This window comes from Podarcis erhardii (genome assembly GCF_964252035.2).
Source record: "Podarcis erhardii genome assembly, chromosome: 1".
Lineage (NCBI taxonomy): Eukaryota > Metazoa > Chordata > Lepidosauria > Squamata > Lacertidae > Podarcis > Podarcis erhardii.
Window position 1 is genome coordinate 83,938,892 of NC_138497.1, and position 14,108 is coordinate 83,952,999.

General features: G+C 50.8%; 1 protein-coding gene across 1 annotated transcript; it reads right to left on the reverse strand.

The window, feature by feature from the left end:
* Positions 1-1,109: 1,109 nt before the first annotated feature.
* On the reverse strand, positions 1,110-12,087 carry RTN4RL2 (reticulon 4 receptor like 2). The gene is made up of 3 exons (XM_081851998.1): positions 11,399-12,087; positions 3,774-4,249; positions 1,110-2,871 (listed from the first exon to the last, which is right to left on the reverse strand). Exons 1-3 carry the CDS (start codon positions 11,427-11,429, stop codon positions 2,074-2,076), a joined length of 1,305 nt encoding a protein of 434 aa, XP_081708124.1. The 5' UTR covers positions 11,430-12,087; the 3' UTR covers positions 1,110-2,073.
* Between the last annotated feature and the right edge of the window lie 2,021 nt (positions 12,088-14,108).

Sequence of the window (14,108 nt, forward strand, 5' to 3'; positions counted from 1 at the left end):
ATGCTCCATGGATTTGTCCAATCATCTTTTAAAGCCATCCAAGTTGGTGGCAATCACTGCTTCTTGTGGAAGCATAAACCTTTAAGGAGTATTATCCATTGCCAAAATAAATGTGTTTGGGTTTTATGCTACAGTGCTCTTGTTTTTGCTGCCAGTAATTTCTTCCAAATTGCTATGTCCTAGCCAGATTTTATATTACCCCTAGCTCTTTCGGACACTAACCTCTTGGGCTATATATGCAACAACACTTCCAGGACCACACTATATGGTTACTATGGGGCCAGCCAGGCTACAACAGCAACAGGAGATGGCTTCAGGTCTTCCTTCCCATCAGCATCTCTGACAGCCTCCATCTCTAGGATTTGTGAGAATAATCCACTGGAATTTCTCCAGTGAGGCCTTCAAGTAACATTCAACTGATGGAAGAGGGTGGATTATAAAGTGTAACCAAAGCTTTAGAGTTAGGGTGTTTTAATTGTTGTCCATTTTTCCTTTGTAAACCACTTTGCTAACTTTCTGCTGAAAGACAGCATATAAATAAATACTGTAAATAAGCTATGCAGCAGGCTAAGACAGAAGTAGAAGCTGTTTCAACCCAACTAAGCCTAGAAAGACCTGTGGACTAATGTATCTGAAAGGAGCCCTTGTTCCAAAGCTCTGGGGCCTGTTTTAAGCAGGTACACTTTTATAAAGTAAACATGTGATTATGAGAACACTTGTATAAGAAAAGGCACACATTGGGAAGCTGGACTCAGTTGTGTTTCTTTGTCAAGTGTAGCACACTGCACCAAACGCAGGTTACACGGCAGCAGACACAGGCCACAACTTCAATGCGAGTGAAGACCAGTTGCAATAACGGAATTTCTGAAGAAACCATGGATGAATGGACTGGATCTCTTTCAATAGCCAAATGACTGGCATAAGGGCTACTCCAGGAAGTATCCAAACAAGAATGTGTAGTGAGAAATGAGCAACCTTTGGCAGAAGAATGAGCTACTCATTTCCAGTTAACTTCTAGTCAGCCAGCCATTACGGACTTCTTACACCTCATCATGGTTCTTTCCGCGTATCCCATTACAAACTTCCTTGAGTGACCAAGTCCACCAAGCCATACTAAAATAGTTTAATAGTTCTCCAACCAACCAATTTTTTGGCCTTTTTTTCAAGGGAAAATAGGGGCAGGGGAAGACATGGAGGCACCAAGGGTAGGGTGGGGAGAGGACACAGCCACACAAAAAATGAAGACCAGCAGTTATGAGCAAGGGCCAATTCACATGATCGTGTTTATCATGAGATAACTGCAACTGTTGCCTAAGACTTGGTAGTATGGAAGAGCCAACACAGCCACTTTCATCATCATGTAGACACTATCCCTGCCAATGAAGATTAGCTTACCCAGTGAAACATTGCACTGGGTAATTATTACCTGAACTGATTATGTGAGTTGGTCCCCTGGTGTTTAAACTAAAAACCCCAAAACATATACCAAATAATGGGGGAGGAGTCAAGAGTGATAAGGGCCCAAGATTCCTGTAGCCTTCTGCGGCTCAGGAGGAGAATGGTATTTCTTTTTTTCTGAGTTGAGATATCCTATCCGACTGGACAAAGCAGGCACTTATGTGCATGGTAGGATATTGAAGAAAGAACAGAACCTCTGAAGATCAGATCCTCATTCATTCCGCACTTCCTTGTCATGCACAGAAGAGATCCCTGCTCTTTCCAGGATATGGAAAACACAGAAGGCCTCGTAACAGCCCTGGATAGCAGTAGCATTAAGGGAACATCTTTAGCGGAATTATGCAACACCCCAGAAATAAAAAGGGGGTGCTCTTGCCATATGTTCACAAAATATGTCAGATACCACCCAGAAAGTGGCTCCAGTGTTAAGTCTCACAAATGGCCAGGAAAGCAGCAGCAACGGATCTAGTCTCCCTTTGTCCCTGTAGCAGGAGGAAGCTTAATCCCTTTGGCCTCAGCTAAGCGCTGGGTGGGGACCCATCCTGGCTTGGATCTCCCAGAGAGTCAGTTCTCAAAAGGCAGCTTAGCATCCAGCAGAGCAGCCACCCTCCATTGTCAAAACCAGGAAGGTCCCCAAAGCATCAACAGCCAGGGAAAGGGAAGCAACAGGAAGCCAATCCTGGTACCTCCAGAGTCCAGAGAAGAACAGCCAGGTCCTGGGCACCCCTTTTTCAGCTGCCCCCCTTCTTCGTTGCCATAGCCCCCCCAGTAGCCGTCCTCCGTGGGTGGGTCATACTTGGGGCTGCGGATGTCATTTGCCGGCACGTCCCTGTAGAAGGAGGAAGGGTCAGCGGGAGGCGACCCTCCGAGGCCATAGAGGTGATTGGATGAGCCATTGGAGTGAGGGCGGGGGTGGGGGTGGGGGTGAGCTGCTCCATTCTCCCACTCGGGCCTGCAACCCCAGTCAAAGCCTACAGGGTGGTGGTTGCCCGGCGGGCAGCCTCGGAAGGCCGTTTCGTTGAGGCGGCGCATGTCGCGCCCCACGCGGTCGGCCGGAGAAGTGCATATGACGTCCGAGACAGAGACGCGCGTGCGCTGGAACCAGGCCCAGAGGGATCGGGCCCGGCAGTCGCAGGCCCACGGGTTGTTGTTGAGGCGTAGGAACTCCAGGGATGGCAAGTCTGAGAGGGTTTCCCCGGAGAGGGTGGTCAGGCTGTTGTTGAACAAGTACAGGATGGTGAGCTTGCCCAGATCGCGGAAGGCCCAAGTCGGAACGGCGTGCAGGCGGTTCCTGTGCAGCAACAGGCGGTCTAATCCAGACAGACCCCGGAAGACGTTCTCGGAAAGCTGCCAGATCTTGTTGCCGTGCAGGAAAAGGTGGCTCAGGTTTGCCAGATCCACAAAAAGGTCGTCCTGGGAGATGCAGGAAGAAAGGACAAGCTGTGAAGACACCACTGGCAAAAGGAACAGCCCCAAAGGCCTCTTCCTCCATATGGAAGATTCTAGGCCGATTGTCAACTCAAGACTGTAGACATTCATTGCTACCTCCCCACCTTTCCAGATCTCTCCCACGCAGCTACACAGGATTTACTGTTGGACGCAAAGCCAGAGTTTTATGAGGAAGTTGATTCCTGCGCTTTGGTTGAAGAAATGATACAGGCTGGCTCCCAAGTCCCCCACCCACAAACTTTGCCCTCCCCTGCTAAGGATGTGGCTTGAAGCACTGAGGCATGATTTGCAAATGCATTTTTGCTGCTGCAGGCCAGGCTGCAGCTCCCCTACTCTTAAGCCACAGCGCGCCTGAGGCCGGATAGGCATGTGGTTTTTAAGTGAGTCGCTGGCAGGGCACAGAGAACCTGCCTTCAGGGGAGGACCAGCCATGTGGGGGTGGAAGGCTGAGCGGAACTCCAGTTCCTTGCCGGTCTTCAGAGAGAAATGGTGGAGAGGCTTCCATTTGCCCTCTCAGAAGGCACATCTTAAACCATCTATCTGGAAACATGTCAACACCTCGCCTCATTGACCCACTCCCTGTTCTGCCCAGTGAGAAGCTCTCCTATCCATCTGCTTGCTGGAAACTCAGAGGAGATTCCCCATCTGTCCTCAGGCTCCAGCGCCAGTCATTTTTCTTCCTTCCCACTCCCATCATCTTTCCTTGAGAATATGCCCCACAAGGTCAAAAGGAATTTATCCCAGAGGACCACCAGAGGAGAAAGGGGTCCATACCTCCACTACCCACCTGGGAACAAGCTCCCCCTAGACGCCAGAGGCAGTGGCCCAAGTTCCACGCTAACCCACAACCAAGCACTCTGGCTCACCTGCAGGCAAAGCAGGTTGTTCTCCTGAAGGTAGAGGTATTGGAGGCTGAAGAGGTTACGGAAGATGGTGGTCGGCAAGCTGCTCAGCTGGCAGCGGTACAGGTGCAGAGACTGCAGCCGCTCCAGCCCGCGAAAAGTGTCTGCGTCCAGGGTGCGCAAATTGCGGTTGTCCCCCAGGTCCAGCCACTCCAGAGCTTGGAGGTGGCGGAAGGTGCCTGGCTGGATGGAGGAGATGTTGTTGGAGTAGAGCCAAAGGGTGACGAGGCTCGGCCCAAACATGCCAGGCCGCAGGGTCCCAATCAGGTTGTTCTGCAGGAAGAGGCGCTGAGCATTGGCGGGCAGGACCCGTGGCACCGAGGAGAAGTTGTTGGCCTGGCAGCTGACCGTGGGCGGAGAAAAGTAGCAAGTGCAAAGCATGGGGCACATGGCGGCCACCAGAGGAAAGGCCAACAGGAGCAGGAAGGTGGGAGCCAAGCCTGGAAGCAGAGAAGGACAGGCAATGTGATGCTTCCTTCAGCAACCATCACCCCCCGCCCGCCCTTATGTGGAATATCCTAGGAGTGGTCCCGCCTTCCCTGTCCACCCACTGCATTGCTATTTCAAGACAGCTATTTATTTAAAGCTGGGCTGGGGAAGCTGTGGCCGCCTAGATTTTGTTGGACTATTAACTCCCATTATCCTGGACTACTGGACATGCTAGCTGGGGCTGCTAGGAGTTGGAGTCCAATGACATCTGGAGGGCAATAAGTTTCCTACTCATGATTTAAAACAGGGTTTCTCAAACTTGGGTCTCCAGCTGTTTTTGGACTATAATCCCCATCACCCCAGACCACTGGTCCTGCTAGCTAGGGAAGATGGGAGTTGTAGTCCAAAAACATCAGAAGACCTAAGTTTGGGAAACCCTGATTTAAAATCTTTATACCCCAGCTTTCCTCTTGAGAGCTTAAGGGGGCTATTCCCATTATTCTCCTCCTCCTCATCTTCATCATCATCACCCCACCCTTGCTCTAACCACTACACTACACTAGCTCTCTTTAGTACTCCCCCCACAATACACACATACTACCCAGATACTTCAAAGGTTCAGTTGTCAGGCTTCCAGTTAAAAACATGATTTTGAAAGATCAAAACAGAATGTCAACATGGTGTTCTTGACGGGTCACTTAGATTTCCCAGCTCTTTATCTTTGATTTACTGGCTATTACTTTGATTTAAAAGAAAAGAAGAGAAAGAAAGCCAAAATCCTCCCACTTTTCAAGAGCTGCGATGCAGAGAGAGAGATCCCAAACCGTGAGACTCACAAGTCACCAGAGCTGGCAACCCTGCAAGGCGTAATCCCACATGAGGAGGCATGCTCCCCTAGGCAAGAGAGCCAAAGATGTCATACTTTGCACGCAATTTCTCACGTGAGACCCCTCCTCCTCGTGCAAGTGTGCATGCTCCCCAACCTCTGCATGCATGTGTGTGGGCAGTGTGACGTGGCAAACGAGTAACACAAGCTGCCGATGCCATTTCGGTAGTTCACACCACCTCCACGCAGGCCCTACGCTGCCTTCCCACTCTCCCCAGCCTCCATGCTGCTCATGACAAGCTCCGCACAAACGCAGGAGTCCTTCAAGTAGCCTCACCAACACCCAGAATGCTTCGACACAGCTCCATCTTTACCAGCATCAACAACATTGTAAATCCCCCTCTCCAGGGCAGGAATATGACAGTCCCCATGTCCCTTCAAATAAGAGACACCTGAAATCACATACCCCTCTGCCAGCTTAACTTTATAATTTTGATACGTTCACTGTTTGGGGACTTGCATGAAGCATACTGGGAAAAGCCTCCTTCTGGCTACACCAGTCATAGATGGGAGATAGGGGTAGCGTACACACTAAGCACAATTTAAGCCCATTTCGCTACCTCAAAGAATTCTGGGCATTGCAGTTTCCTCCTCATGGGCTTATAATTCTCAGCAACCCTTTACAAATCCCAGTGTTCAGAATTCTTTAAGGGAGGGTTTCACTCCACAGGTCAGGAGATTCACAAGTGTGGCACCTGAGAAGGCCAGGACCCCCTGCCCCACCCCTCCTTTTGCTGTAAGATTACAAGCAGAAGTCTTGCACTGACCCAGTTAAACAGAGCAGGCACGGGGGGGGGGGGGCAGACTGAATGGCCAGTGAGACAAGAGGGAATTGCAAGACAGCTGCTAACAGATGCCAAGGTGAAATGCTGCCTCCCTCCCAAATCCACCACAGAATTCAATTCTTCCCCCTCTTCCCAGTTTTTTAAGAATTCTGTTTGCGCTCAGTTTTGGAACTATTACTGCAAGCTGGTAGCAAAGAAACATAAATTTTCAACAACAAAAAAAGTCCTAACTTACATAACATATGCCATGCCAAGGAAAGGAATGGAGTGTCTCCCCCACCCCATTTTTACTGATGGGTGGCTTCGTGACAATAACAGGCACAGCTTTGGCAGGATATGACAAAGCAGGACTGGAATTCAGGTTGTGAATCAAATTACAGAACTGATAGTCACAAAAATACATGTCGCTTTATAGCTCCAAAAGCATGGCTTTGAGTAGGCAGCAACCATGCATGTTCCACAACCAAAGAGACACATGAGGCAAAGTTCTGTTTGCAGGACCTGTTTTTCACCCCTGAAGTAGGGAGGGAAATCTGCCCTGACCTCCCTGCTCCCTTCCTGCTAAAACACCTCCCCTAAAACCCTGGGGTGGGGTGGAAGGAAGCCTATGTTCCTCAGTGCCATCAGCAGTGGCCATTTCCTCCAATAATGGCAGGCCAGTTTTCCCTCAAGGGAGAACAGGGAAAAAGCCTTTATCTTGAGCAGAGGGCTGGGGGCAGAGAAGAGAGGGAGCTGCAGCTGCTACTAATGTTGACTGCTTGCTTCTTGTCTCTGGACTCCTCTCTCTCTCTCTCTCTCTCTCTCTCTCTTTCTCTCTCTCTCTGGTGCGGTGGAACCGGCTGTAACCCAAGGAGTCTCATCCATAATTCAGGCCTGTGGCTTTTCGCTGGAGCTTGGGCAGAGAAAAAGCAGAGGGGAAAGGGATTGGAAGCTCTGCATCTCTCCCCATAAAAGCCCTCTGGCCTCTCTGCCTCATCTTAGGGGGAAGGGAGGCTTGCAGGCAAGTTCTAGATACTGCTGACCTCCCTATGCCCCACCCCAGCCAACTCTCACACCCCCACCCTTGAATCTCATGGGGGGTTTCGCAGCAAATTCCTTCTCAGTTCCACCCACCCCACATTTTCCCAGTATTCTCAGGAATTACCCACCCACAGTTACCTTCCCGGTCTCCTCTCCAACCTAATCCCCCCACAAAATCATCATTGTATGGGGAACGCTTTGCTTCGATTCCAACCCCCCCCCCCAGGAAATGCAAGAGGTGCTCATTCATAATTTTCAAGGTGAAAAGCTGAACGACTCAGACGAGACCGAGCGCATTTGTATGAGACCAAAGAAAAAGCTATTTTACTACCCTTGTTGCTAAACTGCAATGAGAGGAGATGTTCTTGGCTAGAGCACTAAGAATGTGTGCCCTGTAATCCCCATCCAAGCTCCTAAAGACATTTCTCCCTCCTAAACTGCGTCTCCTGAGATTTAAAACCCTTGATCCTTCCCTCAGAAGAAAACTTCACCAAATGTTCATTAACCTTGTGAGAGGATTCCAGTCCGTACTACGAATAGCACAAGCTCCTCAATGCACTCTGGCTTTTAAACACACTGTTATGGATGGATTTTACCACTCCCTTGGGAAGGCGCAGGAACAACTTGCCCCATGATGGAAAGGAACAGGGTGGGGGCATGGGTCATATGCAGCAGGATTCCAAGGCAGAGGTGAGGAGGAAGCTGGAAGCAGACCCTGCCATTTCCCCCAACCTGGTGCCTTGTGAATGTGCAGGTGAGGGCCTTTCCTTCACACAGAGGAAGGAAGGAGGTGGGACATCCTGCCAGACAGACTCAGTTCCCGGGATAGTTGAAAGGAAGAAGAGTTGTGGTGGGAAGCTGGGACGGGATGGGTTGCTTTCCCCCAACTGGGCAACACAACACTGTAGTGGCCTGCAAAATGGGGGCTTTGCATCAGTCCTTTCCCCCCAGCCTAACTTGCCTCACAGGGCTGTTGTGGGGGCAAGAGAGGAGAAACAACTTGCTGCGGGAAAGGCAGGATAAAAATGGTAACAAATAATCAAAACCGAAAATAAATCAGATCTGTGCCTACTAGCCAGGAAGAACTTGGGAGGGGAAGGATTAATACAGAAGTTTTCTACCACCACGTCAAGACTGAAGGTCTGACCTGGGATGCACAGCTAGATTGGCTCCATTTTTAACTCAAGAGGTAGGAGTGAAATCAATGGCAGTAGATGTGCTCTCAATCCCAGGAGGAAGGGGATGAAATGAGACAGTATTTCCAGTTCTTGCAGAAAGTCTGGCTTCTTAAGGGACACTATTTCCTCCCTATCTTGACCTCCACCTCTTGATCCTTGCAGCTCATGAGGAACCTGCTCTCTCTCAAGCAGGGAGGAACTACAGAAACACACATCAGACCACCTTTCCTGCAGGCTGAACATCTCTTCTAAAAATCAGGGCATGGTATTGACTGGGATCCTCCCAGGGGGAGAGCCTCTTCTCACAGCCTTGCCCTCCCTCCTCTAGATGCTGTACAGCTACCCTGGCTTTATAAAAGAGAGAGAGGGAGGGAGGGAGGGAGGGAGGAAGAGGAAGAGAGAGAGAGAGAGAGAGAGAGAGAGAGAGAGAGAGAGGAAGAGAGAGAGAGGCCTATCTGCTCCTTTAGCTGCCAGCTGTTGGTTTTGTCTTCCTCTGCCAGAAGAAAGTAATGCTGATCTCCAAAGTTTTAATGCTGGAAAAGTCAACTAGGTTTAAAGGTTCTCAAATCTTTTTTTAAATAAACAAATAGCACCCTGATGAATACTCAAATAGTGGGTGCAAAGGGCTTCTCCTGAAAAAGGTAGCTATATTCAATGGGCCATGTTTTGTGTCAGCCTTTTGAGCTCATCATCCCGTCGCTTCCCTCCCCCAGCCTCTGTTCCAAACCTTGGAGATCTTTTAAATGTGTTGGCGCCAGGTTAGGGTCCAGCATGCCGTGATAGCAGCAGTACTGGTGCACCATTAATCAAGTGCTGATTCCCATCTTAACACACCAGAACTCTCCCCTACTATGGAGCATTACTGCTCTTTTTGGATAAAGCCTTTGCTTACCCCTTACAGGAAGCTGGAAGATTGGCAGCTGGACAGACCCAGACTCAAGAGGGGTGCCATCTGACTTGCCGGTTGCCAACCTATTTGCAGTTAAAGTGGCAACTGGCCACTCCGGGAAAGAAAAGTCAAGGATTTGGCCCTCCAGAGTGATTCCATTCACAGAGGGAATGCTTCTCCTTCCTTCCATCCCCATGGGGTTTAATGGCTGGTCAGGGCTTCACATATCTGTTTACTGGCCTGCTTTCAAGGTGGGAGGCAAACAGTGGGCAGGCTCAGCCTACCTAGCTATTGTTGTCTTGGGGAGGGTCCCCCCCCTCCCCCAGCATTGAACTTTCTCTTTATGTTTGCAGTGTAGATTACAAGAAACATGGAGGAAATTAACTTTGAAATTAGAAGAATAAACTGAATCAGAAGATATGGGCTTACAAAAGATCTGTGCATTCTATCCAATCAGATGGAAATAAATAAATAAATAGATAAATAAATAAATAAATAAATAGATAGATAAATAAATAATGCACTCCAGAATGCCACAGATTCCCTCTCGCCACCACCACATCGCATGGTTTGCCTCTAGACCCGGGTGCTTAACGCTGAACAATTTTCCATCTGGAGCCACAAGTTGACATGATCAATGGGGGAGTCCAGATTTTCACCCCTGGTCACATATATCCTTGTTTGCGGCTGTCTGTATGGCTGGTCCAGGTACACATGTTCCAATGTTTATAGAATCCTGTGTCGGAATCAGCAGAGCTGCATAGGACAAGCAAGGTTTGTCCAGGGTAGGACCCATCCGAGGAGCTGGGGTGCCTGCGTGTTCCAGTGCAGGATCTGGCAGGAAGCGCTACTCAGTGTGCGATCGGATACCAAGGCAGGCAACACTCAAGCCCTGCTCCTGAATCTGGGGAACCATGGTGGGTGCTGAGATCAGAAATGACAACTCAGTTATGCGTAGGCTGGGGGGGTTAAGACAAGTGTCCCTGGGAGGGGCCAGAGGTAGCAGGTCTGACGTAGCTGGTGACGCGGATAAAGCTGAAAACAACCCAACTCCTCTTTCGTCCATAATTTAACACCCCCAAAATAAGCAGCTGCCTGTTGTTGCGTAACCCATTGGGGGCCAGGCTATAAATGGCAACAAGCAGAGTAAAGCAGAAAGCCACCGGCATCCCTCCAGCCAGCCAGCCAGCCAGGCAGGGCCATTGCCTCGCCTGAACTCTAGCCCGGTCTCCTGATCCTGGGACCCACACGGGCCATGCATCTGTCCTGCAGGACAGCAGTGCCAGGGAGATCTGCAGCACCTGCCATTCCTTGGCTCCTGCCTCATTCGCTGGCAGCGCACATCCTCCGTCCTTTATGAATTCAGCACTGATCGGCCCTCCAGAGATGGAGAAGCCCATTGCAGTCTCTCTCTCTCTCACACACACACTGGCCCTGTCCATCACCTTTAGAGTCAATCTCCTCTCAATGCCAAGAAGAGGCAGTGCACATCCTTCCAACTTCAGGACACTTCACCTTGCTGGAGAAGAGAACTGGCCTTGCTGAGCTAGAGGGGGGAAAGGTCTCCAGCCTCCTCTGTGCCTACAGAACCCCACCTCCTGGCCTCCGGAGCCACTTTGGAATGGATACCCCTCTAGAAGTTGCACAATCCTGTCCAGGTGGCATGTGGTGCTGCTGCTAATGAGGCTTTCTGAGCAATTTTGAGTCAGGCAAATTAGACCACTCCTGTAATCTTCCTTGGGGTTATCCATCCGAGATGGTTTTTCTAAAACCATCCGAAGAGTAGCGCTCTCTTTCTCTCTCTCTCACACACATACACAGCGTCCTTCGCCAGGACATCATCGCTAGTGTGTGGTGCTTGTGTGCCTCCACATTATTAAGGCACCCGATCGGGGAAAGAGCAGTTATTTCAGAACAATCAAAGCACAGAATAACTGGACAGCCCCAGAAGACGCCCATTATCTCCAGTCCACGTGAGCATAATAGCGCCTTTGGAAATGGTGCCACCTCAAGGTCGCCTTGGGGCTGGAGTGGGCAAACAACCGAGTGCCTTCGTGTGTGTGCCTGCGTGTATATTCCCACGAGATATTTCCCGTGTTCTCAAAAGGGACATCTCAAGGGGATGGGAAATAAAGCTTCGCTTTTTCCTTTCCTTTCTGAACTCAAAGGAACAACCCCCATATGGACTCCTGACCGATCGTGCCCCGTTCTCCCCTCGCTTTGACAGCCAGTTTACACGCGAGGTCCCGTTCTCTCTCCCCCCCCCCATCTCCCCGCCCCCTAATAACCCCCCCACCAAGTTCTTGTTCCTCGCGCACCCTCACGATCAAAACATTCGTGTCCCTCATTCCAGACCTCCCGAAAACGGATGGAGGGGGTGGAGGTGGGTGCTCCTCACTTACCGTACAGGGTGGGTCCTAGACGGAGCCGCATGGTGCCAGGCAGGCTCGGTGGAGGGACGGAAGAAAACGGCAAAAAATAAGAAAGACAGACAAAACCTCAGGAGAAGAAAAGGAATGAACGAAGAGACAAGGAGGAGGAGGAGGAGGAGGAGGAGGAGAAAGCAGTAGCAGCAGCGGCGGCGGGTGGGTGGGTGGGTGGGGGGCGGGGAGGGTCGCGATCGCCTCGGAAGTCCTCGCTGGAGAGCAAACGCGCTCGGCGTCCCGGGACTCCCTAGAGAAGCTCCTGCGCGACGGGGCGCAAGGCGAGGGGTCGCGGCAGCCCGGGCGCGTCTGGGCGCAGCCTGCGGGGGATCATGGCCCGCCTGGGGCCAGCCAGCCAAGCGGCCGGCCGGCCAGCCACCCTCCTTTGGCCCGGCGGCGGCGGCGGCGGCGCTACCCTCCGCTCCGCCGGCGAGAGCTGCCGGACGGAGGCTTCATCCCGGACGAGCCGCCTGGCACCATCTGCTCCGCTCGGCTCGGCGCGCGCGCGTCGCCCCGGCGCAGCCAACCACTCCGCGAAAGGGAGCGCAGGCGGCCGGGCGGCGGCGCCTTATTCCCAGGGCCGGCTGGGGCTCCGCCCCCCCGCGGCCGCGCTTTAACCCTTTCGGAGCGGGACGGACGGACGGACGGACGGAGGGTCGTCCTCCCCCTCGTCCTCCCCGATCTTCTCTGCCCACTGCCGCCCGGCCCACCTTGCCCGGCAGCCCCTCACTCGGCCCCGCCCACCTGCTTCCCGCCCACGCACCTCGCCCCACCCTGCAGGCGTCATCGCGTCTGGACTCCGCGGGGGGTCGCACGCCCTGCCCTTTGTGGGAATGTTCTGGGGTGCAGGAGAGGATATATTGACTAATTATATCCTTATCCAACTTGTGCTAACAAGTTCCCAAAATATCAGCAGAGTTTATAGACATTCCCCTTTAAGTACGCAACGGTAACGCTTGCACAGGTTCGCTAGAACCTCTATAATAATTACTCTGGTAATTTCCCCTTTTGTTCCCTCTTAAAATACAAGACACGACACAGTCTTTATAAAAGTATAAAAGAGTTTACTCACGTTCTGTTCACAATATGATCCCAGAAGGTAGGCAGGCTTAAAAAGGTTACATGCACTTAGAATCTATCTTGTAGCAAGATAGTACTGTCCTCTCTTGGCTGGGAGCCAAGAGGGCATGTTGCTCCTTCAGAAGATGAAGATGGCAGAGAGGCAAGAGGCAAGAGGCAAGAGGCAAGAGAGAGAGAGTGGCTGCCTGCCCTGTGCTTTTATCATTACCTGCACAGGTGAGGCCACACCCACCTCTGGTCACATGTGGAGGAAGTCCGTCCCCAGGAAGTTTACCTGCTTGCTGGACAGACATCCCTCCCCATGTTCTAACATGTACACTCTAGGAATGTTGTCATTGACTGCTCCTGTGTTTACATCCCACATACCCCTTCTCAGGCAATACAACATTATACAAAACATAAACAACTTTATTCAACCACCCAGAGTCCCAGCTTGACACGTAGATTCTGGAAACTCTCTCTTGGTAGGGGTTTCGTCAGGATGTCAGCAGTCATCTCTTGGGTGCTGCAGTAGGATAGTTCCACAAGTCCATCCTGGATCATCTGGCGTATGTAGTGGTACTTAACCCCAATGTGTTTTGTTCTGGCCAGGAACTTCTCACTCTGCGTCAGCTTCAGGCAACTTTGATTGTCCTCTAGCAAGCTGACAGGCCCTTTTCTCACCAACCCAAAGTCCTTTATGAGTTGATCGAGCCAGGCGATCTCTCTGCAGGCTTCTGTTGCTGCAACGTATTCTGATTCTGTGGAAGATAATGCTACACAGCTCTGTTTATAACTGCCCCATGAAACAGGTCCATCACCAAACATGAAAACATGACCACTTGTTGATTTATAATCAGCATTATCCCCAGCCCAATCCGCATCAGTATACCCAACCAACTTAGGATCTCTGACGGCTGGTAACCTTAATTTACAATTCATGGTACCCTTCAAATATCGCACCACCCTCTTTACACCTGCCCAATCATGCTCAGTGGGAGAATTCACTTTTCTGCTAAGAATCCCCACAGCATTAGCTAAGTCAGGTCTACATGTGGTAACTAAATACAAAAGTTTCCCAATCGCCGACCTGTAGTCATTGTTGTCTGGCAACTGCTTCGAATCCTCCTGATTCTTCAGGAAGTCAGTAGCCATCGGTGTAGCAACTGGATGTGCGTCTTGCATCTGCATGTGCTCAATCAGCTCGTGGATCTTCTGTCTTTGGCTGAGAAGAAATGAGCCGTCCTCTTCTCTTTCCACCTGGATCCCGAGGTAGTACTGGACATCTCCTAGCTCCTTGACCTCCACCTCTTTGCTAAGGTGTTTTACTATCTGTGTATAGTCTTTCTCACTTGCTGTGGCAATAATCAGGTCATCAACAAATGCTAAGATATATGAGAATTGTCCATTATTTGACTTACTGTACAAGCACTTGTCAGCGTCGCCTTGCTTGTACCCAAGTTGCGTCAGCATTTTATGCAACTTCTGGTTCCAGGCTCTAGCAGCCTGTTTAAGTCCATAAAGTCCTTTCTGCAGTTTGCACACTAAATGTGCCTCATGTGGTTTCACAAAACCTTTGGGCTGTTTCATATAGATTTCTTCAGAAATCTGCCCGTGTAGAAAAGCGGTA

Coding starts and splice junctions, on each gene's coding strand:
- RTN4RL2 (XM_081851998.1), bottom strand. CDS start 11,429: ATGCGGCTCCGTCTAGGACCCACCCTGTACG. Junction 4,250..11,398: donor TCTAGGACCCACCCTGTACG/GTAAGTGAGGAG, acceptor CTCTGCTTCCAG/GCTTGGCTCCCACCTTCCTG. Junction 2,872..3,773: donor ACAACCTGCTTTGCCTGCAG/GTGAGCCAGAGT, acceptor TGCATCTCCCAG/GACGACCTTTTTGTGGATCT.